At 57.9% G+C, this 26,399-nt stretch overlaps 1 protein-coding gene across 3 annotated transcripts; it reads right to left on the reverse strand.

Moving 5' to 3' along the window:
• Positions 1-135: 135 nt before the first annotated feature.
• Positions 136-25,308, reverse strand: CDK18 (cyclin dependent kinase 18). 3 transcript variants are annotated; one of them, XM_072814983.1, is made up of 17 exons: positions 25,126-25,226; positions 13,252-13,325; positions 9,348-9,497; positions 9,063-9,202; positions 8,205-8,330; positions 7,589-7,645; positions 6,635-6,749; positions 6,350-6,444; positions 6,065-6,127; positions 5,085-5,208; positions 4,847-4,967; positions 4,043-4,140; positions 3,737-3,842; positions 3,568-3,610; positions 2,763-2,853; positions 2,360-2,414; positions 136-1,575 (listed from the first exon to the last, which is right to left on the reverse strand). In XM_072814983.1, exons 3-17 carry the CDS (start codon positions 9,469-9,471, stop codon positions 1,185-1,187), a joined length of 1,749 nt encoding a protein of 582 aa, XP_072671084.1. In that variant the 5' UTR covers positions 9,472-9,497; positions 13,252-13,325; positions 25,126-25,226; the 3' UTR covers positions 136-1,184. The 3 variants fall into 3 exon arrangements, with proteins under 3 accessions (XP_072671084.1, XP_072671083.1, XP_072671085.1); XM_072814982.1 differs by lacking the exon at positions 13,252-13,325 and having other exon boundaries at positions 25,126-25,235; XM_072814984.1 differs by lacking the exon at positions 13,252-13,325 and having other exon boundaries at positions 1,402-1,575; positions 2,360-2,437; positions 25,126-25,308.
• Positions 25,309-26,399: the final 1,091 nt, after the last annotated feature.

Here is a 26,399-nt window from a genome sequence, read left to right on the forward strand (position 1 = left end):
TGACCTCTTTCTACATATATACACACACCTACAGGCAGCCCCAGCTGCACTCATGAGGCCGGGGAAAGGGCCTTCGGTCCTCCCTCTTTGGCCTCAATCTGTCAAAACCAGCTTTTCTGTACAGACTGCTCACTCTTTTCTGTACATGAATTAAATATATTATCTGTCTTTGTGCTGAGTCACGGGATATTCACAGTACAGTGGGGGAAGGGGGGGACTTGAGGGAGACCAAGAGTCCCCAGGGCTGCTCCTGGGGCTGAGGGGTTGGGCTGGGCAGGGGGCTTGTGTAGAAAAGCTGGGCCTGGCCTCCCCTTGGCCTTGTCATTCGAGATTCAGCCAAGTGTTGAGGAGACCTGGGGAATATAACAGGCGTGCTTGGCAGGGGTGGTGAGGGGTGCCTTCTTTGGGGCTGCGGCCCTCATATTCCCAGCCCCCTAAGGCGGGGTTCTCAGGATCAAAGCCTGTGCCTCCTATCCCACCTTCCTCTACCTCAGACTGTGACATTTACACCCTGCCCTCTGGGGAGGCCAGGGGCACAGGGAGGCTGGTGCCAGGACTGGGTAGAGCATGGACTGGGCCATAGTGGCTGAGAAAGAGGGAAGGGCGGGGGGAGGCTGTGCTAGCCCCAAGGAGCCAAGGCTGGCCTGGCACCAGTTTCAGGGTAACCCTGCATATCTGGGCATTGTCCCCAGGACCCTAGTCCAGGGCTGGCTTATCAGTGCCTGGGCAAGATAAGCAAGGGCCACTCTTGGGAAAGGGTGGACAGGTAGGAGCTTGGGTCAGTGAGTGATCTACCACCTGTCAATTTAAGGCAATCCCGTTCACGCTGGGGAGATGGGCAGGAGCCAGCTGAGGTGGCAGGAGTGCAGCAGGTGGTACCAAGCCACATCTGGACTCAGTGGGGTACCCAGCAGCATACGGGGCTTCTGGCCAAGAGTGGGGAATTGGGGACAGGATGAGGAAGTGGCAAAGAAGGGATAGGCTCCTACTCTGTTGCTCTGGGGACACCCTCCCTTTGGGTGGGGCGGTGGGCTTTGGCACACACACTGGCACCCAGGATTCCGGGGTCCTGGACAAGGTGCCATGTCACTTCCTGCTCTCAGAGGGGAAGAAAGTGAGTGATGAGTGGGCAGGCAGCTCCTGGGTGGGGAGGCATGGTGGTGCCCATGTTCAGGGCTCAGTGCTCAGCCTGGCACCTGGATTCTCCCGTCTGTGTGGGTCCCACGCTGCTGCCCGAGCACCTCAGGGTGGGAAAGGGTCTGAGGTCCCTCCCTGCCCCCTTCTCTCCTCCTGGGAAAGCAGCTCATGCCCAGTGCCAGGGCAGGTGACAGAGGGGTTAATGTCTGGGTGAAGGCTGCAGGGGAGGCATGTGCGAAGTGGAAGAGAAACAGCCGTGGCCGGCAGAGCTGCCAAAAGGTCTTCTGGGCCAGCCACCAGCCCTGGCTCCTCTGTCCGCCCAGAGCCACGCAGACCCCATCCTGCCTGCGGTCGTGCTTGCTGTGACCTCTCGTCCCTGGGGCCGCAGCAGGGTGGGCACGGCTCAGAAGATGCTCTGCCTCCGGCTCTTCCCTCGTCCTGGAGAACAGAGGGGTGGGGGTGGGGGTGTGCTGCAGAGAGGAGGCTGGGCAGGCGGTGCCCCGGGGGCCAGGAGGGAAGGGCTTTTTCCAGTGCTATTCTGATAGGGCCAGTGAAAGTATGCTCTCGGAAGCCAGTCGGTCCTGGGTTCAAATCCCATCTTTGTTACTTACCAGCTGTGTGAAATTGTGACCTAACCTCCCCTGTACCTCGGACTCACTGATTATGAAATGGGGAGCATCGATAGTACCTATTCAGGGCACCTGGATGGCTCAATCAGGAGAGCCTGTGATGCTTGATCTTGGGGTCATGAGTTTGAGCCCCACGCTGGGTGCAGACATTACTTAAATACACACACACACACACACACACACATACACACACACAAAGTACCAACTTCAAGGGTACTTTATATGAAATAAAGCACTTGTCACATCTGAGGCCATCAGCTGTTCTAGAGACAAGGTATGGTTCTCCCAGGATGGATGTGAGAGAATTCAGAGTTTGCAGAGAGAATGTACGAGAGCATGCACCTTCGCCAGGGCTTTGTCAGGGTGGGGGCTGACGAGGGACACACTGGAGGAGGAAGCCTGGGTCGGAGATAGGGAAACCAGCCCCTTCCCTGCGCCCCATGGGAGGCCAATGTCGGGGAGGCCCTGCTGATTCCCCACTGCAGGAGGGGCCGCGGGGCCCCACCTCTGTTCTTAAAGGGGGAGGAGCAGCCTGCCCTAGCTCCTCTCATGGGGGGGGGAGGTGGATGTAGGGGGAAGGCACGAGCCCCTACCTGGCTGCTGGAAGGCCAGGCCCCGGTAGCCTGGGTCCTTCTGGAGCTGGATCTCCTTCAGGGAGAAGATGGATGCCGCTGTGGTGAGAGAGGAGACAGGCAGGCAGAGAGCCAGGTGGGTGCCCCCACACCCACAGAGCACCCCACCTGGCCGGGCAACCCCCTTCATTCAGGACTGGCCCCGGAGCACCTAACTGGGCTTTCGGGAGGCTTCTTAGATCTTACAAGTTTTGCCCATTGTTGCAGATGGGAACACACGGAGGCAAGTCCTGTGCCCAAGGCTGCTCAGCCGGACCAGGGCCACTGGCCTCTTTGTTCCCGCTCTGCCACCCGCACCTGCTGCCCCCTTTCTTTGGTTCTGGGGTGACCCTGGCCCCTCCCCCAACCTCCAGCAGACACTCACTATCTTCAAGCTGGTGCACACGCTCTCCCAGAGACCGGAAGTAGGGGTGACTCAGGGCCGCCTCGGCTGACATGCGACTCTTGGATTCGTACTGAAAGGCACAGGGTGGGCTATAGGGCCCTGGCTGGGGGACCCTGGGGACCCCTCTGCGCAGTGCAACTCCCACATGAAGTTAGATGGCCAGAATGAGAGGGGCCTAGGTCTAACCCAGGAGCCCCCAGGGTCTGCTGCCAGCTTCCACCTCCAAGCCAGCCTGAGGCCGTCTCCCCGCTCAGCTCCCAGGCCTCCAGCCACCCAGAGAAAACCAGAAATGGGACTTACAGAGAGTGACCTCCTTTTGGGATGGAAATAGAGAGGCTAAAGCCACCATGATCATAACGTTAACGACAGCAATATTAACGTGTAACGCCGACAACTACCCTTTACGGTGCGCACACTTCAAGACAGGCACCATACCAGGCGCCACGATCTCAATGTGTCCTCATGACCGTCTTATGAAACAAGATTCATTAATTCTTCTTTGCAACCGAGGAAACAGGAGCCCAGGAAAGTTCTACAACTTGCCCAAGGCCACGCAGCTCACACGTGGGTTTGAACTGGGAATTGAGTTCAGGGTGTGTCCGCTGACACACTCTGGGTGCAAAGCAGTGCTCCTCCTGGGTCTGCGGGTGGGGTGGCAGGGTGGGGCACGGGGAGAGGGGGAGCGGGCAGCACAGAGGCAGGCGGGTGGAGGGCCCAGGCGGGGTCTCAGGCCTCCGTGATTGGGAGGCGGCGCCGGCCCGGGTGGGGGGCCCAGCACACTCACCAGGAGGAGGCTGCTCAGGAGGTGGAGGCCGTCAGTGTCCAACCTGCAGGAGGAAGGAGCTGGCACAGGCCGGGCCTGGCGGGGGGGGGGGGGGGGGGGGCTCGGGGAGGGCGAGTGCGGGCACCTCCAGCTGCAGCAGGGCCGCCAGGGCGCGGGGAGGCAGCGCTACCTGGGAGCGTGGCTGATGAGCGGCTGCGGCAGGTACTGAGGGAAGCTGTAGGCTCTGAACTCGGACAGGGCCATCACGCCGGGCCACGTCTCTTCCGTCGGGGTCCCTGGGGAGGGGAGAGCGTGTGGGAAGGGCACAGTGAGGACTCGGGGGGTGCAATGAAGGAGGTGCGGGCGGAGCGTGGTGCGGCCGCGGGGACCGGGGATGGGGACGGGGAGCCCCTCTTCCCGGGCCGTTGGGCGCCTGGGCTGGACGGAGTTCTGGCGCCCCGTGGTGGCGAGAGGGAGGGAGCGGCCGGAGACTGACCGAGGAGTCGGAAGATGAGGTGCAGCTCCTCCTTGACCGTGGAGCCGGGGAAGAGGGGCCTCCCCGTGGCCATCTCGTAGTGGATGCAGCCCACGCCCCTGCGGGGAGCAATGGGCAGGGGCGGCGTCAGGCTGGGCCTCCCCGCACCCGCCCTTCCTCGGGCGCTCTACCGGGGGGCGCCCAGGATGCCCTGCCTTGGCGGCTCCAGGGGTCCCGGCTCTGGGGTGGGCGGCCCAGTCGGCCACAGGGCCTCTCTCTCTGGGGCTTTCTCTGGGCTCCAGGGCGCTTGAGCTCCTCCTCACCCCGTGGAGTTTGGGTCTGCACCCAGGCTGTCTCAAACTCTGTCCCTGTGTGCCCCCTAACTGGAAGACCAAGTCCAGAAATCCCTGGCCTTGGGGACCCCCTGGCACAGAACACATTGGCCATTCACCGGAAACCTGTGCTTTAGCTTTAAAATTGGGCTGATTTGTCGTCGTTTTCGTTCTATACCAGATCATAGGCGCGTCAGTTGTAACACAAATACAGTCTATCCTTTCCAAAATCCTCAGTAGCACCGATGCTTCCTCGTATTTACTGTGGAAGCCCTCCTGGACCCTCCCGTAACCTGCTGGGGAGCCCTGGGGGGATATTTCATAAGCAGAGCCTCGGGGGGGGGGTCTGTTTAGAGCCAGGAGAACCCTAACGTAGTTCAGACTTAATTCTTTCACATCCGGTTCCTGCAGCAGGTTGTCACACGGCTTCTAGTCAAAGGAGGTTAGGAAGGTACGGAATCCCCCTCACCTTGGTCCCATGGTGCTCACTCACCACATGTCAATGGGGGTGGAGTACTCCGTGGACCCCAACAGCACATCCGGGGGCCTGTACCACAGGGTCACCACCTCATTGGAGTAGGTCTTCGTGGGTACTGACTTGGCCCGGGCCAGTCCTGGGGACAGACATGCCACTGAACCTCCCATGTCCCTCTCACAGCACCCATATCCTGAGGAGGCTCTGCCAGAGATGCCGCACCCCCACCCCAGCCCTGGTGGGCTCTGGCTCTCACCAAAGTCAGCCAGCTTCAGCTCCCCCCTCTCACTAATGAGCAGGTTCTGTGGTTTCAGATCTCGGTGCAGGATCTTGCGGCGGTGGCAGTAGGCAAGGCCCCGGAGCAGCTGGAACATGAAAATCTGAGGGAGGAGGGGATGAGAAAGGTGAGCAGAGGTGAGTTTGTCCCACCTGGGAGACCTTCTCTCTGCCCATGGCTTGGAGGGGTGGTGGGGTACCTGGAGAGCTACCTTGGTTCTCCACCCACGCTGTGCCCCATCCTGGATGGGCTCCAACCATCCCAGGGAATCCCATTCACAGGAGAGGGCACCAGGTGGGTGGTAGAGAAGAGCTCTCCAGCTCGGGAGCTGAGGGGGGGCCAGGAAGGGCCAGGAAGCCCTACTGTGTGTGGAGCTATGCACTTGGTTCTTTTTTTTTTTTTTTAAGACTTTATTTATTCATGAGAGACACAGAGAGAGAGCCAGAGACACAGGCAGAGGGAGAAGCAGGCTCCATGCAGAGAGCCTGACACGGGACTCGATCCCAGAACCCTGGGATCACGACCTGAGCCAAAGGCAGATGCTTAACCACTGAGCCACCCAGGTGCCCCTGCACTCGGTTCTTTAACAATGACCAGAAGAGGTCATTCATCCCTTCGAGCTTCTCCAGAAGCCTCCTGTCATCCTTGTGCCCATTTGACAGATGGGAAAACTGATGCTCAGAGTTGGAGAGGGGATTTTCTTTTTTGAGGGGATTTTATATCAACAGCTGGGTGGTGAAAGAGAGTGTGTGTCTGCACTGATAGGGAAGGGTGCTTAACACAGCTCCCGGTAGTCCCTGCATGGCAGTGACCTTGCACGCCCTCATACACATGAAGGTCTGAGTAGCCTCAGCAGCTGGGACCCTGGTGGTGAGAGTGGGTTCCCATGCTGAGCTTGAGAACAGATGGGTACTGAGATGGGGCGCCTGAGGGTAGGCGGCCCTTACGGAGCCCCTCACCTTGACATTGTGCATGCTCATGAGGTTTCCGCAGTGGTCCAGATACTGCTTCAGGTCACTATCCTGGAACACAGAGCCTGGCTCAGCCCTAACCTGTCCTGACCCCTGGCCGGAAGCCCCTCCCTGGGCAGGGCCCAAGCTCTGAGCTGTCCTTAAACTTCCCTGGCCCACTCTTCCATGGAAGCATCTGAGAACCTGATTCTAAAACAAGGCCTGGGCGGCCCCCACCCTTTTCCCCCACCCCCACCACAGAGGGGAGAAGCCGCTAGTCCCAGCCCAACTCACCAGGTACTCAAACACCAGGGTAAGAGACCGTTCCGTATGGATGAGGTCATGCAGAGTCACAATATTGGCGTGCTTTAGGTTCTTCAGTAGAGACACTGTGGGGTGACAGGCCCACCTGGGTCCCTGGGGCCCCACATACCCCTCACACACTCTCCTCCTGGGAGCAGTCCTAGGAGCCCCCACGCCAGCAATGACCCTCAGCCCCCCAGGCTCCCACTGGGGCTCTGATTAATGAAGCCCTCCTCCCAGGAGCCCCCAGGGGTGCAGGACCCTGGGATGCTATACCCTCTCGGATGGCAGTGCAAGGCGCCCCCTCCTCATGCTCCAGCCGGATCTCCTTTAGGGCCACCAGGTTCTCCGTCAGTTTGCTGCGCCCTTTGAAGACTGTGGCATAGGTACCCTGGGGACAAGAACCCCAGCAGCACCAGCCACACTCAGGGCCCACGCTCCTCTAACCAGTGCCCTCCTCTTGGGCCTCTGCTTGGGCTGTATCCTTCCCCCTTCTTCTCCTTTCACGGAGATTCTGGGTTTGCTCCAAGGCCCATCTGTGACTCTGTCCTTCACTCCTCCCTGTTCAGAATGAACTGTCCTTCCCATGAGCCCCCAGCAGGCTAGGTGCCCTTCTATTGTAACACTCATTGTGTTTCTGCTCATGTTGGTGTTTACAGGTAGGTCTCCTTCCTGGCTTCCTAGAGGGAGAGGGCTGTGTCTTCCTCCTGTCTATAAACCTTTGCCCACCCCAAGGCCCCAACACAGAAGCAGGGTGCAGTGGTAAGAGAAACCGCTAATGGCATACAGTGTTTATTACCATGTGCCAGGCACTGCCTAAATGTATAAATGTTATTATAGTCACCTATTCTGATCTCATGACAACTCCAGAAAGCAGAGCAACTACATCTCCATTTGACAGAGGAAGAAACTAAGGCACAGAGAGGTCACCTAACTTGCCCAAGGCCACAGTGCTAGTAAATGGTGAAGTAGGGATTTGAATCCAGAGAAATACTTGCAGAAAAAGAAAAAAAAAAAAGACTGGATTATGCCCCAGAGCCCACGGGCCCCATTCCATCCTCATGTCCTCCTTCTTGAGGACCTGAGACCCCTCAACACCTGCAAAAGGCTGGGCCAGATTGGACAGCCAAGATGGTATGCCTATACGGGGCGGGGGCAATGAGAAGACAGGACAGGGTGTGCAGGGGGAGAGCCTGTCCCTGCTCCTAACTGGCCTGCCCAGTCTCTTACCTCCCCCAGTTTGTCCAGCTTCACGTATGTTTCCAGTTTCCCAAAGCCAATATCTGACTGAGAGGGAAAGACATAGGGTCCTATGAGCTGGAAGGCTCCAGTAACCCCACATACATGATACCCCCCAATCAGCTTCCAGAAGGGAAGGGAACGAGACCCCCTGTCAGGGGGAGGGAACAACAGAGGCTAGCAAGGATGAGGGCAGCCACAAATCCTAACCCCGTGATAAAAGTGGTCCCCGAGCCTTAACAATACAGATTCCTGGGACCCACCACCTGGACTCTGATTCTGTAGGTATCTGGAGTGGGAGCCAGAGTCCATGTCTGCAAGATGCTCCCAGGGAAACATTATAAGCAGCCACGACCGGAAAGCACATGCCAGCTGCTCTATGGGTCTCACCACGGTGGGGCTCCAGCCCTGGGGAGGGCGGGGGGGCTCACCCAGGGAATGGACGTTGACCAAGGAGCACAAGCGTGTGAATCAGCTGAGGCCAGCAGGTGGCACCAGAGGCCCACAAACTGCTGCAGGCCTCAGCTGGACCAGGCAAAACTGAGGTGTCCATGCTGGGGAGAGAGGGTGGTCCACCCTGGTGACCTCTGACCCTCCTGGGACTCACCAGGGATGCTCGGCGGGACATGCGGCTGAGTGGTTTGGGCAGGTCTGGACTCTCCAGCTGTAGCTTCTGCAGGAATTCCTGGGGTAGGCGGATGTCCATGGGCAGAGACAGCCTCTTACTGATGTCCTATATTAGCCGGGATGAGACGGGGACACCAGTGTCTGCTCCGGGTTACCTGGTGCTGTAGGACCCTTGCTTTTCACCCTGGGGCTGGCATTCCCTATAGAAGCAACCCTAGCAGGGCCAGACCCTAGGCTCACAGCTGCTTCAAAGACATTCTGAGACATCTGTGAACACCCGGGAGTTGCTGTGTGACCTTAGGAGGTCCCCTCCCCTCTCTGGGCTGCAGTATAACCCTCTATAGAATGAGATTCCTACGGACATGAGCCTATTTTTCTTACACATGGGCAATGCCTACAAGCCATAAGAACAGTGGCCAAGGGCAGCCCGGGTGGCTCAGCGGTTTAGCTGAGGACCCAGGATCGAGTCCCACGTCGGGCTCCCTGCGTGGAGCCTGCTTCTCCCTCTGCCTGTGTCTCTGTGTGTGTCTTTCATGATTAAATAAATAAAATGTTTAAAAAAAAAAAAAGAACAGTGGTCAAATTGTCCAGCCCTCGCTATACCAGGACTGCTCTATGTGCTTGGGGTATATTAGCTTGTTTAATCTTCATGATGACCATTTTAACACAACGAGACTGGTATGCGGAGGTTGAGAAACTTGCTCAAGGTCACAGAGCTGATCAACAGCAGAGCTGGGATTTGAACCCATGAAGTTGGCTCGCAGGCCACCGCCCTCCTTGGGCACGCGTGGCTGGCGTGTCCTGCTGCACCCACAGGGGAGAGCCCAGAGCCCCTCACCTCCATGGAGAAGCGGCGCTGGTTCTGCCGCCGGTACTGCATGCCAGGGGACGGCTGCCCAGGGTCCTCCCCGCTGTCTGTCGGGGAGAAGGTGCTGGTCTCTGGCTGGGGGTCTCTGCTGAGAGGCCCGAGCTGCAGATCTGAGAGGGACAGGTGTCAGCTGCCCACCCAGCCCCTCTGTCCCCGGGGGGGAAGGGAAGGGGCAGGGACCTGTGCAGGGCAGGGGGGGGGCCCAGAGGGGCAGGGGGCGGCCAAAGGGGTGCGGGGGGCAGCCGGAACCCTCACCCTCATTGCGTCGATTGTGTAGCTGGTTGAACTGCTCTGTGAACTCAGTCAAGGACTCCTCGATAGTCTCGGTGCGAGGCACTGACAGGGAGAGGCGGCGCTTGAAGTTCTTCATCTTGTTCATGGTCAGCAGGGGCCAGGCAGTGGGGCCTGAGGCGGGGGAGCAGAGAAGAGCAGGTGAGAACGAGGCGTCAGGCCAGCCCACACTGGATGCGAGAATTCCGAGGTCTTGGTCTCCAACCGCCCATTGAGCTCTGGGGCCCTGCATTCGGGAGTTGGGGTTGCATCTTCCTCACCAAGGTTCAAGGACCTCGCCCTCCTCCTCCCTGTGGACCCCGTTCCCCCCGGACACTCCCCTCCACCGCCCCTGGGAAGGTGGTCACACTATGCATTGGTCAGTATAGCAAAGTACTGCTCATAATGATGTGCCAGCAGCATCCTGAGGGCCTCACCAAAACTAGACAGTAACCTGTGAGCTGCTGGAGGTCTAGAGAGTTCTCAAAAGAGGCCTGGAGGGGCAGGGAGTGGACCAGAACTTGGGCCAATAGCTCTTTACTAACTTGTGTGTAAGAGCTTGAGTATGTCAACAGTTGGTAAGCCTTACTGATTGACGCCCAGAAGCTGAGCATCAGCTTGGCCTACAGCCTCTGACGTAATCTGGTCCAAACCCCACTTCATCCTGATACTGACCCCTGGAGGTCCCTCTCTGGCTGGCCCTAGGTCCCTGGATGACGGGAAAAGAGAGGGGACAAAGGGAGGGGATGTGTGCCTCTGAGCTGGCCCAGCCCCAGCTCTCCAGCTGAAATATGGGAGGTCGGGAGCTCGTCTCAGGGGAAACACAGAAGTTTGCTGGAAAAAGAGGGCCCCAGGGACAGGAAGCCGAGCCCCTCTCACGCCAGAGCCCTGATGGGGCAGGGTGTCCAGTCGGCAGGGTACACAGTGAGGGAGAAGGGTGGGCTACTCTGGTCCCCTCAAGGCCCCTTCCCTAGCCAGAAGGGGCTCCTTCCCTGAGGCCCCCCAGCCCCCTTGCCCTCTGAGTGAGGGGATACCCTGCTGGCCACGCAGTTAGACTGCTTCTTCCCGCAGACCCTTCCTTCTGTATCTTGCCCTGAAAATCCACCTCCTTCCCCAATCACCCCCAACCTCCCTCCATGATTTCGTAAGCTCGCCATGGCAGCCCCTCACCTTGCTCTGCCCATATCTCCCTGCTCCCAGGAGAGCAGAGACCAAGAGGCCTCACAAGTGCCCCACCGACGCCAGCCCAGAAGGCATCCAGGGCCAGCCCTGTGATGTGAGGGGGCCACCCTACATCCTCTCCCAGCGTTTACCCGAACCCCCGGCACAGCCCATTCCCAATCACTAGCCAGTATCCTGTTGCCAAAGGAGGGGGCCGCCAGACCCCTCCTGAGTCCTCCCAGCTGAAGGGATTATGGGTCAGCGAACATGTTTGCTTTGCTTAAAGATCATCTTTCTGTCCTCAGCCAGCCTGGAAAGGGTCCCTTCCCTGGGCCTGCAGGCTCCCGGCTGCCCCCAAATGCAGCTGAGCTGGGGCCCTGCAGCGGCCCTGAGCCAGAGACTGGGGAAGGCCAGGCCCTCCTTCCTCAGGCCAGTGCCCCTCGGAGTAGAGGTCTCGGGTCTGCACTGCCAGCCGAACCCATCTCTGTCAGTGGGCCCCGGAGTGTCAGTTGAGCTCAGCAAGTGAGGACTAAGTAGCTACTGGGGCAAGCACTGTGCTAGGCACTCACAGTGGAGTGAAGTGCACTCCCTATTTTCCAGGAACTCAGGGGCTGGTGGTGCCTCCTTTGATGAGAAGGTATCAGAAGCTCTTCTTCCAGCTTCCTTGCTGGGCTTTCCCAGCAGCCTTCAACTTTCCTGATTCTCCATCCCTAAGCTCATTCCTGCCAGCCAGCCTCAGTGGCTCCTCCATGGCCTTTGTGGGGTCGGGCCTGATGTCTGTAGGACTCATAGACGTGAAGCTCGCAGAGGGCAGTCACCCCGCCTAACACTGTAGTGTGCACCCAGCCAGAGGCCAGAGGGCATCCCATAATGGAAGCTTCGTGACAGTGGCAGCACACGGGTTCCAGGGACAAGAGGACCTAGAGATGTCCTTACCTGTTCCTCACATCTCCCAGCATGACAAGAGAGTGAAGATGTCCCCACTGGACAGGTCGGTTGTTTACAAAGTTGGCTGAACATGCGTAGCACCAGGGAATATTTTTAAAAATTCAGATTCCTGGGTCTCACTCTCAGTTTCTGGAACTGAGGATGGTGACCGGGAAAACGAATTTTTAAAAAAAGCATCCCCAGTGATTTGGACCTGGAGCCATGGTGAGAAGCATCTGAGGTCTAGGTGAGGGATGACAGTCCACCCAGGTTTCCAGATTGCCCTCCTGTGCTGAAAGGGGGAATCCTCCTAACTGGGAAGATGCAGGAGGGGAGAAGGCATGCTGAGCGGAGCAGAAGCTCCCCCATCCCCACCCCCACCACTCAGAAGGGGAAGAAATGTCTGCCCTGCAGACTCATGGTCATGGTTCTCCTAAGGCGGGGGTGGGGGTGGGGGGTGGCGGGGGGTGGGGGGGGAGGCAGGGGAGCCAGGCACTTGGCTCCTTCGGGTCTGAGCTCTGCCAAGAGGGACTAGTCACGCCCCCTTCTAAAAACAGGGCTCCCCCATAAAGCCATCCTGCAGTCTAGGATTTATGGGATGGCATGTTGGGTTTGTGTTTAGGAATCCACCAGTAGCTGCCATAAATCTTACATCCTTGCTCTTGCCTGTGGGGGAGGGGGGCCCATTAAAAGCCTTCTAGGAGGGAAGCCCCCAGTTTCTGCAAAACAGAAGAGAACCAGCCCTGAGTGGCACCTGCTCCTGCTGTCCCCTTGGCTCCTCTTAGGAGCCAGAAGCCACCAGCCTGGGCCTACTGTGAGATGGAGGGTGGGCTGGGGAGCTGGAAGGAGGCTGAAGCTGAGGACGGCTTCTCAAGCAGGAATGTAGGGCCAAGCGACGCGGAGGGATGGGGACCAGCTGTCCTCCACCCACTCAAGAAATCCAGAGGAAGTGGTTGTCCCTGTAGCAGGAGGGATGGAGGGCAGATGTAAGGATGGACTTTCTGATGGTGACAGAGGAGCAGGCGGCAGGGGTGGTGACCAGAGCAGAGAGTGGATGCCTCTCTCCGCTGGGGACAATCGGGGCATTGAACCCGCCAGGGTCTTGGGTGTGACAGGGCAGACTGAGTGGTGAATGGTCTCTGTTGTTCCCGAGCTCAAGACATAAGATGGCTCTGTCACTTTTCTCTTGAGAGAATCAGCTCTTCAGATTTGGGGGTCAAGGGAGAAGGGAGACAGGAAAAAGGCCTGTCACCTTGTTGCTGTCTGCCCCTCACCCCCATCTGGAGACAGAAGGGCTCAGTGTGACCCAGCCCGAGGCCAGCCCAAGGCTGGGCACAGTGTGGCCTTTGTCCCTGGGCCAGGGAGCCATCTGGGGCTGTCCTCGTGCAACTGGTGCCAGGGGAAGAAGGAGATGGGCATCCAGGGATACTGGCCTGGCCAGGCCGGGCTGGGGGATGCTGGACGAGAGGGCTGCCCCTCAGGAGCCGGGGGCAGGTCCCCCATGGGCAGGCCTTCCCTCCTGCCGCCCCGGCCCCCGCCAGGTAGGCCCGAAGGTCTCAGCGCACGTCCTGCCGCTTCCTCCCGGGCACACGGCCACCAGCCCAGAACTTCCTGCTGGTGCCAGAGGAGCGGGCGGGCCGGCGGGAGGAGCCAGGCCAGGAGGAAGCTCACGCTTGCCCAGAGGCCACTACGTGCGTGCCCGGTGGGGAAGGGCTGAACTTCTGGAATGTTAGCGGGAGAAGCCCTTACAGACCCGCCCTCCAGCCCCCTGCTGCCCACGGGACGCGAGGGACCGCCTGACCTGCTCAACATCCGCAGCGATTTCCTGGGCGTCACCAAGCGCACGAACTCCGGGACCTCCGGGACCTCCGGGACCTCGGGGACCGAAACATGCCTCCTTGCCTCTCCTACCGCGCTCTCCCCAGCCTGCCCTCCCCGGTCTTGGCTGCAACAGCCATTTCCAGTTCCAGGCCTTTCCCCCCGAACCCCCAATAAAAAGCCAAATTCATACTTTGGTGCCACCAGTAGCAGGGCTGGATGGTGACACTTAGGTTCCACTTGGCTTATATAATGTCTCTTAGCTTCGGCTCGAATCCTTCACTTGACAATTATTTATTAACAGCTACACATGCCGGGCGGGCACTGCTGTAGATCTCGGGAACCCGCGGACAAGAGAAACAGACGTGGGCAGCCCCGGTGGCGCAGCGGTTTAGCACCTGCCTTTGGCCCAGGGCGCGATCCTGGAGACCCGGGATCGAATCCCACATCGGGCTCCCTGCGTGGAGCCTGCTTCTCCCTCTGCCTGTGCCTCTGCCTCTCTGTCTCTCATGAATAAATAAAGAAAATCTTTAAAAAAAAAAAAAAACAGACATGATTTCTGCCCTCCTGGTACTTACATTTTAATGGTGGGGAGCAGCACAGACAAGAAAATAAATATATAAAATGCACAAGATGTTAGGTGGTGCCAAGTGCAATGGAGCAAAATAAAGTAGCAAAGAAAAATGTGGGGTGGGAAGGCAGGATGTTGCGATTATAAACAGAGTGGTCAGGGAGTGGACCACCTAAACAGGTGGACGGGAAAGTGACATTTCAGGAAGAATTCCAAGAAGGTGCAGGCAAGGGAGCTTGTCATGCGGAATGTAGGGGAAGCAGATCAGCGCAGGAACGGGAGGTGCAAAGGTCCTGAGGCAGAAGTGAGTTTGGAATGCTCTGGGAACAGCAGTGTGGCGGTGGAGGCAGCCATAGGGGAACCCAGAGGAGACTGTGTCAGCCCCTCACAGGGAACACGAGGGTTTCAGCAGATGAGTCATGTGATCCCACTTAGATTTTAACAGGCTCCCTCTGGATATGGTGTTAAGAACAGACTGTATGGGCAAGGAAGGAAGCCTAGTCAGAAGGCTACTGTAGAGATCCAGGTGACAGATGGTGGTGGCCGAGACCGTGTGGGAGCAGTGGAGGTGGTTGGTTTCGGGATATATTTTGCAGGTGGAGAAGCCAAAGGGATTTGCAGATGGAGATGGATTTGTATGTGGGGTGTCAGAAAGGAGTCAAGCCAGGCTCTGGAGCGCTTTGGCTGGAGCAGCTGGAAGGATGGCCGCACGAGGAACGCTGGAGCGGAGGTCCGGGAGGGAAGACCAGAAACTAGGTTTGGGGCAAGTGTTTGGCGTCCAGTAGACGTCTTGGTGCAGACACTGGGTAAGCTCATGCGATGCATGGAGCACGAGGACGGCGCCAAGAGATGTTAGCCCTTCTCTCCTCCTCTCTCAAGCTCCTGCTCAGATGCAAAGATGTACCGGAAAAGAGGCCCCAGATAAAACTCATCAAACATGCTCCACTTACAGCCTACGAAGTGCTCTGAGACCCCCGATGGAAAAGGGGCAGGCACCAGCAGGCCTGACCACCTGACTGAGAGGGAAAGACTAGGTGGGCAGGGTCCCACCACCACCACCAGACTGACATGACTTGCTGGGGCCACACAGGGCGGGGACCCCCGGCCTCCTGGCTGACTGCTCTCAGCCCCGGTCCTCAGAGGGGAGAAAGCCCCCATGGCAGGCCAGGTCAGCCCACACGCCGTGTCCAGCTACAGACACAGCCTGCTGCACGCCCCCTCCCTGCTGCCCGGACAGCCTCCTCCAGGTGCCAGACCTGCCACCTGCCCTGGGTCTGGGCCACCTGCCAGGCCCGGACTGGGAGACTACAGAGGCAGAGAAGGAGGTTGCCAGAGCACCCAGGGAAGCAGGGCAGCAGCCTCCACCCCACAGAAGTGAGACTGGTATAGAGGGCGGGGGTCAGCTTCCTCCCTTAATCTCCAGGGAGCCAGGCTTCTCAGCAAACCCCTCTGACAAGCCTTTGGCCTTCTCCCTGAATAAAGCCTCAATTCACAGCCTGCACCCAAGGTCCTTCGATCCAACCCCCTACCTCCAGTGCCTTGGGTCTCCCCAGTCCCCACAACCCAAGCTCGGCTCCAGCACTTGCATCCCTGCACACAGTTCAGGCCAGCTCAGGCCTGGGGTCTTCCAAGGCTTTCCTGAACCCCCAGGGCCCCTGCGCGGCCCCCCAACGGGCACAGTCCAAGGAAGTGCATCATTTCACAGGGCCACAGGGAGGACTTCTCAAGCACGTCTCTGGGAGGGGGGGTGGGGGTGCCCTGCTCCCTCTGCCTGGTGCTGGGGACATACAGCAGAGGCACGTGGTGAGCACCTCCTGGGTTCCAGGAACACGTCACCCACTTTTCCGAGTCCTTCTTCTGCTTTTTTACTGTTTTCTTTTAGATCTGTCTCCCAGGGCCCAGGGGTAGAACGTGAAGGCTCTAACTCCCAGCTGCCCACTCTGCAGCCCAGAGGGTCTGAGCCTCCGTCTCTAAGGCCAGTCCCTGACCAGGATCCTTACCATAGGACACCCTCTGTTGCCTGCTCCCTGCCACCACGTCGGTCACTCTGCCACTTTGGGCCTTTGGGCAGGATTCGAAAGAACAAGAGGCCACGGCTGACCAAGTTTGCAGACGTCATGAGCTGGGACTTCAGAGACACTCCCTCCTCCCAGTGAGGACTGAGCCTCAGGGAGCCCTGTAGATACCATCTCTTCCTTCATCCTCCAGCTGACCCTGCCCAGCACAGCAGCCCACAGCGTGGGGTTTCCATTTCCCTCCCTTGAGACAAACTTCAGGGGCAGTCAGTCAGCAGAAGCCCGGAGCCCTCATCACTGACCTCACCCTGCCCCAGCTCCGGCCTGGATGAGAGGCTGCAAGCCTGGGGCCTTCTGGGTGGCCAGAACCTAGGAGCACAGAGGCCTGCAGCCGTCCTGCCAGTAAGCAGATGCTTCCCACAGCCTCTCTTTGGAATGCAGGAAGCAGGCGGGGATGGCCTTCCCGGAGCCTGCAGGGCTAACCTGCAGGATGCGTGGTCGGGAGGTGAACTGTCTGGGGCTCAGGGCTGCCCTTGCTCTTTGGGCAAATGTGCCATTTACCCCCGCAGAGTGCCACCTGATGGAAGTGTCCTATAATGAGGGCCACATGCTGGCCAAGCCTGCTTCCCAAAATTCTCTGCTGTTTGGAATATGGAAGAAATCCCAGCTCTCCCCCTTACCAGCGCTGTGACCTGGGAAAACACCTCATGCCTTGATTTCCCTGTCTGCTAGATGGGGATAAGAGCTAATCCCAGATCCAACTGCCAAAAAGCTACCACACTTAACTTTCTTGGTCACTTTCTGATGGGGTCACTCCCCTCTTTAAAATCCTTCCATAGAACACTGCCCTCAGACAAAAGTCCAAACTCCAGGGCTCAGCAGACAGAGCCTCTTGTATTTTGATCTGTCTCCTTCTGGGGTCTCGGCTCTCACCCCTCCCTCCCTGGAGGGTCCAGTGTTATGGGGTGTACTTGGCATTCCCAGAGTAAGCCACACTCGTGCCCCACGGCTTTGCATGTGCCGTTCATTTGGCCTGGGATGCCCTTCCTCATTGGTAAGACCACTACCAAACTCAAGTGTCACTTCCTCTGGAAAGCCACACATGACCACACCTCCTTTCTATAGGTAAAATGGGAGGCTTCCTCCTTGTGGCTTCCAGACCAGCCTAGGTACACTTGTCATACACGGTCTCAGTGTTTTTAGGTTTATCTCCCCAGGCCAGCTCCACTCTGAGTACTAGGTCTTGAGCACACCTGGGGTGGGCCTGGCCCTGCCCTCTTTCTGGGCACACCAGAGCAAGGCCTGTGGTCTACTCAACCAGCCCCCAGGCCCCCAGACATTGTTCTTCCTTGGTTCTCCTGACTCTTGGTGGGAGCAGGAACATTAGCAGGATGGGTGGGCCAGGGACTAGGGGAAGCCAGCCTAGTGCTCGCATCTTCAAGGCTTCAGAAACGCATAACGTCTTCTAAGAGGCCTTCTGTGATGACTGCCACTTCTCCTCTGGCCTGAAAGCCCACTGGCCCCAGCCTATGGCATCCTGGACATCCCCAAGCAGAGAGTTTGGCTCCCTGGACTGTACCTGTTCATGTGTCTACTTCCTCCCTGGTTTGCCTGTGAGCTTGTTAAGAACAAGGACAGGGTCTGACTCATCATTACACCCCCAGGGCCTTGCCCTGAGTGAACCCTCAAACGGACAGCAAGTGAATATCTGAAAGCTGTGAGTTCTGAGTTCTAGGGCCTGTGTGGAGACAAGAGAGCAGCCAGGAGACGATCAGTTACCCACTGGGCTCAAAGCCTCAGCTCTAACCTAACCTGCCTTCTCTGGCCAGCTCTCGGCTCTGACGGCGGTAGGGGAGCAGGGAGCCACTGAGGCATAGGGGGAAGCTGCCTGCCCAGCAGCAACTCTCTCAGCGAGGTCTACATAGATCTCTGCTACGGCAGATGATCCACAGTGAGGATGGACTGGGGATGGGGAAAGTCCTAATGCTAGGTTTCCACCAAACACCGTTGAGTCAGGGCCTTCCTCATGGGCTCCCATCCCTCAGGGGCAGATTCCCAGGGCCTCCTAGGTCAGGTGCACTACGTGGGTTAGACCTTGGCCTTGACCCCTACAGATGATCCCCCCTGCACATCCTGACTGCCCACTCTAGCCCCACACCAACCCTGCTGATGCTCACTCTGTTGCTCTCTTTTTGGCTTCCTAAGGCTCAAAGAATGGAGGCCCATGTATCATCTTCTGCTTTTTCTTTTTGACCTTTTGGGAGGCTCTGGATTTACAAAAGTGATAAGATTGAGCAAGGCGCCCTTCACCAGCTCTGGTCCTGGCCGTGCAGAGCATCCCAGACCAGAGGCTGCAGCAAGGGGCAGTATAGGCAAGGCCTGTCCCCACATGGCCCTGCCTTCAGACCAGGCGCGCCTCCCCTTCCAGGCAGAGGGGACCCTTTCTCTGCTCCTTTTAGCAGGCTCCATATAAGACCCTCAAGGAAGTTCCCTCAGCCACCTTGCCCAGCATTTTCAAAACCCCAAAGTCTGGAACCTTTTCTGAGGTCTTCCTTCAGTCCCAAAGGAACCAGCTCACACCTGTCTCCTCTCCTCTGCGCTTAAGCGCAGAGGCTGGTGCCCACCATCTTCCACACAATGAAACAGAGGAGGGGCAGCCCCAGTGGCTCAGCGATTTAGCGCCGCCTTCAGCCCAGGGCATGATCCTGGAGACCCGGGATCAAGTCCCACATCAGGCTCCTGGCATGGAGCCTGCTTCTCCCTCTGCCTGTGTCTCTGCCTCTCTCTCTCTCTCTCTCTCTCTCTCTCTCGGTCTCTCATGAATAAAAAAAAAAATCTTAAAAAACAAACAAACAATGAAACAGAAGAGAAATAAGGCATATCAAGTTTGCCCACCTGCTAGATCTCCCTCGTCCATACAAGAAGCCCAGCTTTCCTGGTGGTCTGTCTTGGGATCTTTGTTAACATCAAGTGTGGCATCCCTGGGGACTTCTCAGTCCCAGGAGCAGGGAGGGCAGGACAGGAGGCTTTCCCAGCATCTCTAGTCTGTATTCCTATTTATATTCCACTCCCAGCATCCTCCCCTGCCCCCTTCGGTAGAGCCCACCTTCCAACAGGACCCCCACCCTGCCAATATTCTCCAACCTTCAGGCAAGCTGGCCTCCTCACCTCACCATGGCTTCCCTCCCGCCAGGTTGGGCCTAGGCAGGCCCCTCAGCCCAGACCACTCCCACTCCTCCCTGCCTCCAGGGCCCCCTCTGAGAAACCTCTGAACATCTCACCTGGTCCAAATCTTTGGTGCTGGTTTCTCCTAGGCACTCACTCATTCCATGAGTACCTGCTCAGGGCCAGCCACCATCCTAGGCTCCACGTCCTGTCTTCCCCTCCCTTGGCCTCCTGGCTGGACTCCTCCTGCTTCTCTCTCCCTCCCCCATCTGCCAGACTCACTTCCTCTACCTGACAACTCAATGCTGGCCCTCTCCAGAGTTCCCTCTCCAGCCCTCTGTCCTTCCCCTCCACACACTCTTCCTGGTGATTTCACCCTCTCCCGTGGTGGAAACCACCAGCCACGTGCCCATGACTCCAGACCCACAGCTCTGGCCCCAGCAAGCCCCAGCATCTCAATGAGCGGGTCCGACTGCCTGCCGCAGGGCCCTGCCCTCTGGATGCCCCGGGGCGGGGGGCATCTCACACACTAGAATAAACCTCACTGGGCCTGGAGGGAGCAAATCGTTTGACATGTGTTTTGAAGTGAGAAGGGCAGACAGACGTGTACAACTTGTCAAGCTCTATGTGCGCTGCACATACACATGCCACACACATGCGCTTATATGCGTGCACTTATTAAACAGGAACACCCCGGATAATCCAGAAAGATACAAGATACTGTGAGAAACTCTCCTATCTTCTTGTTGCTAATTTGCATCCTCCAATACTTCCATAATGGCCATTCGTTGCTTATGTTAAAAGAAGTAACACTTCTTTTTAAATGAAAAGAAAGTATTTTTAGATTGAGATTCCAAAACTCTTTAGTGCAAGCCTGGGAGAACTATAATTATCTCAAACAGGGATTGGCAAACTTTTTCTGTAAAAGGCCAGATAGTCAATATTTTCAGCTTTGGGGGTCATGCAGCCTCTGCTGCAATCACATGACCCCCCAGGTACCCAGGGACAAGATGGAAACAAGGGAGTGAGGCTGTCTTCCAGTAAACTTTTACTCGTGGACGCTAAAATCTGAATTTCATGTAATTTTCAATGTCACAGAGTATCATTTTCTTCTTTTGAATTTTCCCCAACCATTTAAAACTGTAAAGATCATTTTTAGCTTGCGTGCTATATCAGAACAGGCTGGATGTGGCTGAGAGCCCTGCCTTACTGAGACTTGCCCCTGAGCATCCATTGCCTGAAGGGCATCTGAATCCAGCACCCACCCATTCCTTTGGGAGGTGCTTTTTCTCCTCTTATCAGGCAGTGGGGAGGCCTTCCAGGGTTTCCCCAGCCAGGTGGCAGGAACTGGCTTTGCGGGCCTCAGCTGGGGAAAGCCCTCATCTGTGCTCTGGAGTTCGAAAGAATGGAGGTGGGGTCCTTCCTGCAGTCTCAGAGCACAGCTCACCTTAGCAGCAGGATTGGCAAAAGCTGGAACCACAAACCAGTAGTCTTGGATGGAGCTTTAGAAATCCCTTGGTCTGTGCCCTCATTTTTCAAGACTCAGAAAGGGAAATGACCTGCCCAAGGCCACTCAGGTTGGAGCAGCAGAGCTGAGATCAGAAGTGAGGGCTAATGACTGTGACTTCAATGCTCTTTTTGCTCCACTGGGGGCTACGAGGACCTGCCCAAAGATAGCAGTCCCTGCATGGGGCAGCGTTACCGGGCAATCGGCAGCCCACTCAAGGACCACCCTGCCCTAGGGAAGAACCAATGTTGGGTGTGGCCTCAGCCCAGAACATGGCACCCAGCCTAGCCACAGTGGGGCGTACTGGCAGCTGGGTTCCACACCAGGTACAGGCAGGGGGCTCTGGGACCCCTCATCTGGCCTACATCCCATGCCCTACTGGCAGAGGTGGTCTGGAGACCCAGCACTGCTCACATTATGAGGGATACCCTTGGGCACAGAACTTATCTCCTACCTGCTCTCAGGCACCGAATCCTGCCAGGATATGGGGGAAAGACAGAACAGGGCCTGGTCACCCAGGAAGGATCTCCTTTAGGGGCTAGAGGAGATAAGTAGTCCTGCTTTCTGAAGGGACCCCCATGGGCAAGAAAGGGTAGGCTTCTTTAGGGAAGCAAAGGTGTAAGGGCAGACATTATTCTGGAGTTTTTTCAGAACTTACCATAATAACAATAAAATGCAGAAGATCCTTGGAACCAGGGTGAGTAGAAACGTTTTAGGAATAGCTCCCTTCCCCATCTGAGGCCTGATTGTGGTTTCTACAGGGACCGGCTAGAGGCCGGGCTACTGAGAACCACCAAGTGTGGCCCAGTGACTCCATTGGCCACTGCCCCTCGCTAATGACATGAGGTGAGGCAAAAAGCCAAGAGTATCACGGCCACTGTCTCCCTGACATCCTCACGAGCACAAGAAATAATACTCCCACTCTCCCCATTGTCTCAGTGAGGAAACAGGCTTGGGTGAGCAGGGTCCTGCGCCTGAGGCAGCATTTACTCACCAGCAGGGGCAGGATTAGAGTCAACCCTGAAGTTGGTAAACTGCCCCCACTTGTGCTGAACAGAGGACAGGCGCTCGCATATGAAGAATGAATGAATGCACCAGCTGATTAGAGAGTTGCCTTGTCTGTCTCCTCGCTTTCAATTCCAGGGAAGACTTACTTAATGTCAGTAGGTAGGGTGGGGGCACAGGGTGAGACCTCAATCCACAGTTCCAAGAAAGAGGGTCTCACCACCCACCCGTCCCTTCATAAGTTCTGGCCAATGTGTCTGAAACCAGGGCACCCTGTCTTACCAGGGACACTCACGCCTACAGGGAGCTTCAAGACCCTTTTTGGTTGCAAGCCAAACCTCATACTTGCTTCCCTACCCCTCCTCCCCTGCAGATGAAACTGGTAAGATATCAGGAGCAGATGGGCTCCCTTCAAACAGGAGTCCTGGCTGAGAATTGCCTACAGCTTTCCCTCTTCTTGATCTCCTGGGGCACCACTGGCCAGCTCTTGGCAGGCCCGGCCCTAGCTCTGCGGTGATCCTGGGCCTCAGGCCCTCTGCCTGAACCGCGGTTAGCTGGCCTTAGAGCTGGGGTCACCGGTATGCATGTAGCCGTGGGGACCAGGACAAGATGGGACTAACCACAGGGAGCTCCCACCCCCTGGGGATGGCAAAGCGCCCACTCAGCAGCGAATGCCAGGAGGGCAAAGGGACAGGGTCCAGGGCCAGGGAGAGAAGGGGTTAGGGCAGGACACAGGGCTACAGAAGAGAAATGTGACTTGTTCCCAACGAACGAACAAGGTGAAGCTAATCAGGTGAGTTTGGACTGGGGCCAGCCACTCCCTCACAGACGACAGAGCAGAACAGGAACTGCAATTCATTAAGTAGCCCGTGAGGGTCTTCTTCCCCCAGGGGAAAGAGGCCTTGCTGGAGGCCCCCAGGAGCCGAGGGCTGTTGGTTTTCCAACTTCCAGTGCCCACCCGGCTCATGCTGGAAACTAGAGGGCAGAGTCCCCACAGCACAGATTCCTAGTCCCCTTCTAGCAGGTTTCCATCCATCCTTTCCAGGATGCTTAGGGCCCAGCCTGCTGGGATTAGGAAAGCTTGCCTCGGTCTCTATCCCAGAGCCAGGCATAGTGTGATAACTGGGAAATTTCCTTCCCAAATAACCATGCACAATTCAGCTAGCAGTCATCGAGCATCTGCTACATGCTAGGCGCTAGGTGTTATTTCATTTAGTTCATCTAACAACCTACAATGATCCCCCTTTCACAGATCACAAAACTGAGGCTCAGAGAAGCTCGAAAGTCTGCTGGGGAGAGGAGGGTTAGCTAGTATGTTCTAGACCTGGATTCCAACAAGATCCTGGTTTGCCCTCCTCTTTAGGTCTCAAACTCAGGGAAGGGAAGGAATTGGGAGGGATGGGTAGAGATGCTGGATAAAAGTCCTAAACAGGGTGACCCCAGAAAGAAGAGGCATGGTTGCGGTAGAAGGTGAGAAGACCAAACATGGCTCTCTGGGCTACAGCACAGGGCATGTTTGCCCCGGGAAACAGGAAGGCCCCAAGCCAGAGTTTGGATCTATAGAGAAAACAAGTACGGCCCTAAAGGCAGCATCATGTCCCCTGGGACCTAGGGGTTGGCTTTAGAGGAGGCGGCTGGATCCGATGAGATCTCAGACCAAGAACCTACTTGTTCCTCGGATGTGGTGTCTTCTCTCCTGCCACCCTGGCACAGAACAAGTGAGAGCCTCCTTACGTGGAGCACCACACCCATCCATCCCCCTTTCTCCTGAGGACCAATGTTGAACCAGAGAACTCCAGAGCCGGCCAGGATCTCCCCTGATGGGGCAGGGACTGTGAGCAGGGAGCTGTGGGCTAGATCCCACTTATATGAGACTTGGGGAAAGTTGGTCTCTCAGAGTCTCTCTTTCCTTGCCTATCAAGCGGGATGGTAATACCCACTTTATGAAGCAGTGTAACCCACTGTTTGGCACCCAGTGGATATTCTATAAATGGTAGCCACTAAGGCATTCAGAAATCAGATGTAACTTACTGAAGTCTATTCTGACTTTGGAAACCCCCATAAATATGGGAAGAACGAGGGCTCCATTCTCCTGGAGGGGCATGGGCAGCCAGCGGGGAGAGTCCCAGGAACCGAACAGGCAGTGAGGCTGCAAGGGTTGAGGGGAGGCGAGTCTCACTGGCTGCCTGGGAGACGGCTGGGGCAAAGTAATCTGAGCCAGTAGCTTTGCTGTGGCAAGGTGACCCTCTCTCCAAACCGCCTTCAAGATGCAGACCCAAACCCAGAAGCCAATGTTGCCTGGGACCATCCCTGCCTCCCCTCAAATGCTAAGCAACGTTTCCCAGCCCACTCCCGAGGCCAGACTAAAGGTAGGGGATCTCCGTGGGTGAGGGTGCCTGTCAGCATCCTCCGGGATTCTGCTGCCCCAGCCCAGTGGCCTGGAATGTGCTGTGTGCCCATCTCATAAGGTCCTGGCCATAAGGGGCAAGCTCGTGCTGGGAGTGAGTCACAGTGCCCAGGCCGCAGCTGGGGAACTGCTGAGGGTTGGGCTGGGGGTAGAAAGGAGATTCCTGGGGAGCTGACCCCCACCCCTAACACAGCCCTAACTATCCTACCCCTGCTGTCAGGAAAGGGTTCAGAGAGCATTAAAGAGGCCACTGGTGCCTAGGAGGGTGCTGACCCCACAGCACAGAAAATCAGGCACTGTCTCAACAGCCCGACGCCCACAGGGCCTGCAGACAGCTCCAGGGAACCCCCGCCTCGGCAGCCAACAGGGAGGGAGAGGAGAGGCCTCCGGTCCAGACCCCATTTCAGATTTCAGATTTCAGATTTCAGATTTCAGATTCCTGATCCTCTCCCCCTTCCCCCGCCCCCCAAACAGCAGGATCCTCAAGCCACACGGCGCAACAGGCCCCCGCCCGCCTCCCAGCGCCAGGTTAACCCTTTGCCCGCTGCTGCTGCTGCTGCTGCTGCGGGGTCCCGTGTCCCGGAGGGGGTGCCCGGGGCGGCTGCCACCCCCAGGCCCCGGCCCGCGCGGCGCGGCTCACGTGTCCTTCCCCCTCCACCCCGGGCTCTGCCTCGCGCCCTCCCGCCCGCCGCTCCGCAAAGTTCGCCGGAGCCCGGGGAGCCCCTGGGGGCGCGATCCCGCCCCACGCTCGCGCGGGTTCCGCTGTCACGGAGACTCCCGACCCTCGGCCTTCCCAGAAGGAAGGGCGATGAGAACGCGCCCGTCCGGAGCCTGGGTGGAAACTTTGCTTCCTGGGGTTCAGGCCGGAGCCCGCGGGCCCAGGGAGTCCCCCGGGGGCTCCCGGGGGGGGGGGGCGCGAACGCAAAGCAGCGCACCTGCACCTCGCGAGGGGCCGCTCGGAGCATCCCCCCGGCGGGGGCCCACGCGGCTCGGGGTCCCGGGTCTCCCCGCGGCGCCCCGGCTCTTCCCTCCAGCCGCCCGCCCCGGGGCCAAGCGCTCTGGCGCCTTTAAGAGCCGCCCCGCGTACCTTTGCTCGGGCTCCCCGGCGCCGCGGCCCCCCCGCCCCTTCCCCGGGGCGCGCCGCCCGCCCGGCCCTCCCGACCCTGCCCGGCGCCCGCGGGACTCACCGCGCGTGTCCTGGGGCCGCGGGGCTGGGCGCCGGGTCCGCGCCCGGGGCTCGGGGAGGCTCCCCCACTCCGGAAAGGTGAGCGGCTCCCCGGGGAAGCTGCAACCTGAGCTGGAGGGGAGGAGGAGGAGGAGGAGGAGGAGGAGGAGGAGGAGGAGGAGGAGGAGGAGGGGAAGGGAGGGTGCAAGAAGGTGGGGAAGAGGAGGGAGGGGGAGGAGGAAGGGAAAAACCGGCCCCCGCCAGAGTTTTTCACGTGTACAAGTTGACTCCTCCCCCGTCCCTCCAGCCCTGCCCACAGCCGCTGCCAATCCCCAGGGCTCCCTCTGCCCGGGTGCCCACCCCTTTCTCCCACTCTGGGAACCAGGGTCCAAGTGCCTCTTCCGGTTTCATTCCCAGGCCTGGCCTCTGCCAGCCTTGTGGGGCTGGCCGGGAGAGCCTTGACTAGGCGATGAGCCCCTCTGGATCGGAGCACCCCAGGACTGGAGCCAGACCACCAGGGGTGATTCGCTGACAGTGCCTCTCTCCAAAGGTAGCTTGCTCACCTTCTGAGTCTGAGCCTGGATCCCAGCACCTGGCACCCCAGGAGCTTATGCGCACAGATTCGCCCTGTTGTGGCCATATTTCCCTTTAGGGTTCTTGGCAACAGTAGCCCCGGGGCTCTCCCTCTGCCTTGTCCGGTGGGACTTGTCACTTATCTTTTGGGACAAAGCTCCCACCTGGTTGACCCCACCTCTTCGGGGCCTCCATGAAGCTTCACTTTTAGCCATCACCCCCACTTACTACCCTGAAAGGTAATTCAGTTTGTTCTTTTGGAATTCAACCCCTCAGGCCAACTGAGGATCATAAAACAACAACAAAAGCCTTAACAGATTAGCTAGTGCTGGTCCAGCTTTCATTTTACAGAAGGGGAAACTGAGGCCCAGGAAGGCGACTGGACTGGCCCAACATCCCACAAAGAGTTAGTGGCCAACCACGATTAGGACCCAGGCCAATGGTCACACCCTATAACTTCAGGGATCCGAGGAAGATTGGGAAGCAGTGAAGGGCACAGTGGCCCCATCTGGGCCCCGCCCAGCGCTGCCTCCTGGTGAAGACCATGAGGACAGGTGGTGGTATCTCTGATCCTATGGGTATCAAACCAGAGAGGTCTGTGTCATCGGCCTTGCCATGGGGCATGCCTCTGTAGGCTGGGGGCCCTCATGGTGTCTGTGTGGGTGGGGGTGTTTTAAGGAGGGTGGCCCACGGTGTGGATGCGATTCCTTTCCGGAAGACCTG

This window comes from Canis lupus, chromosome 38 (genome assembly GCF_048164855.1).
Source record: "Canis lupus baileyi chromosome 38, mCanLup2.hap1, whole genome shotgun sequence".
Taxonomy (NCBI): Eukaryota; Metazoa; Chordata; class Mammalia; order Carnivora; family Canidae; genus Canis; species Canis lupus.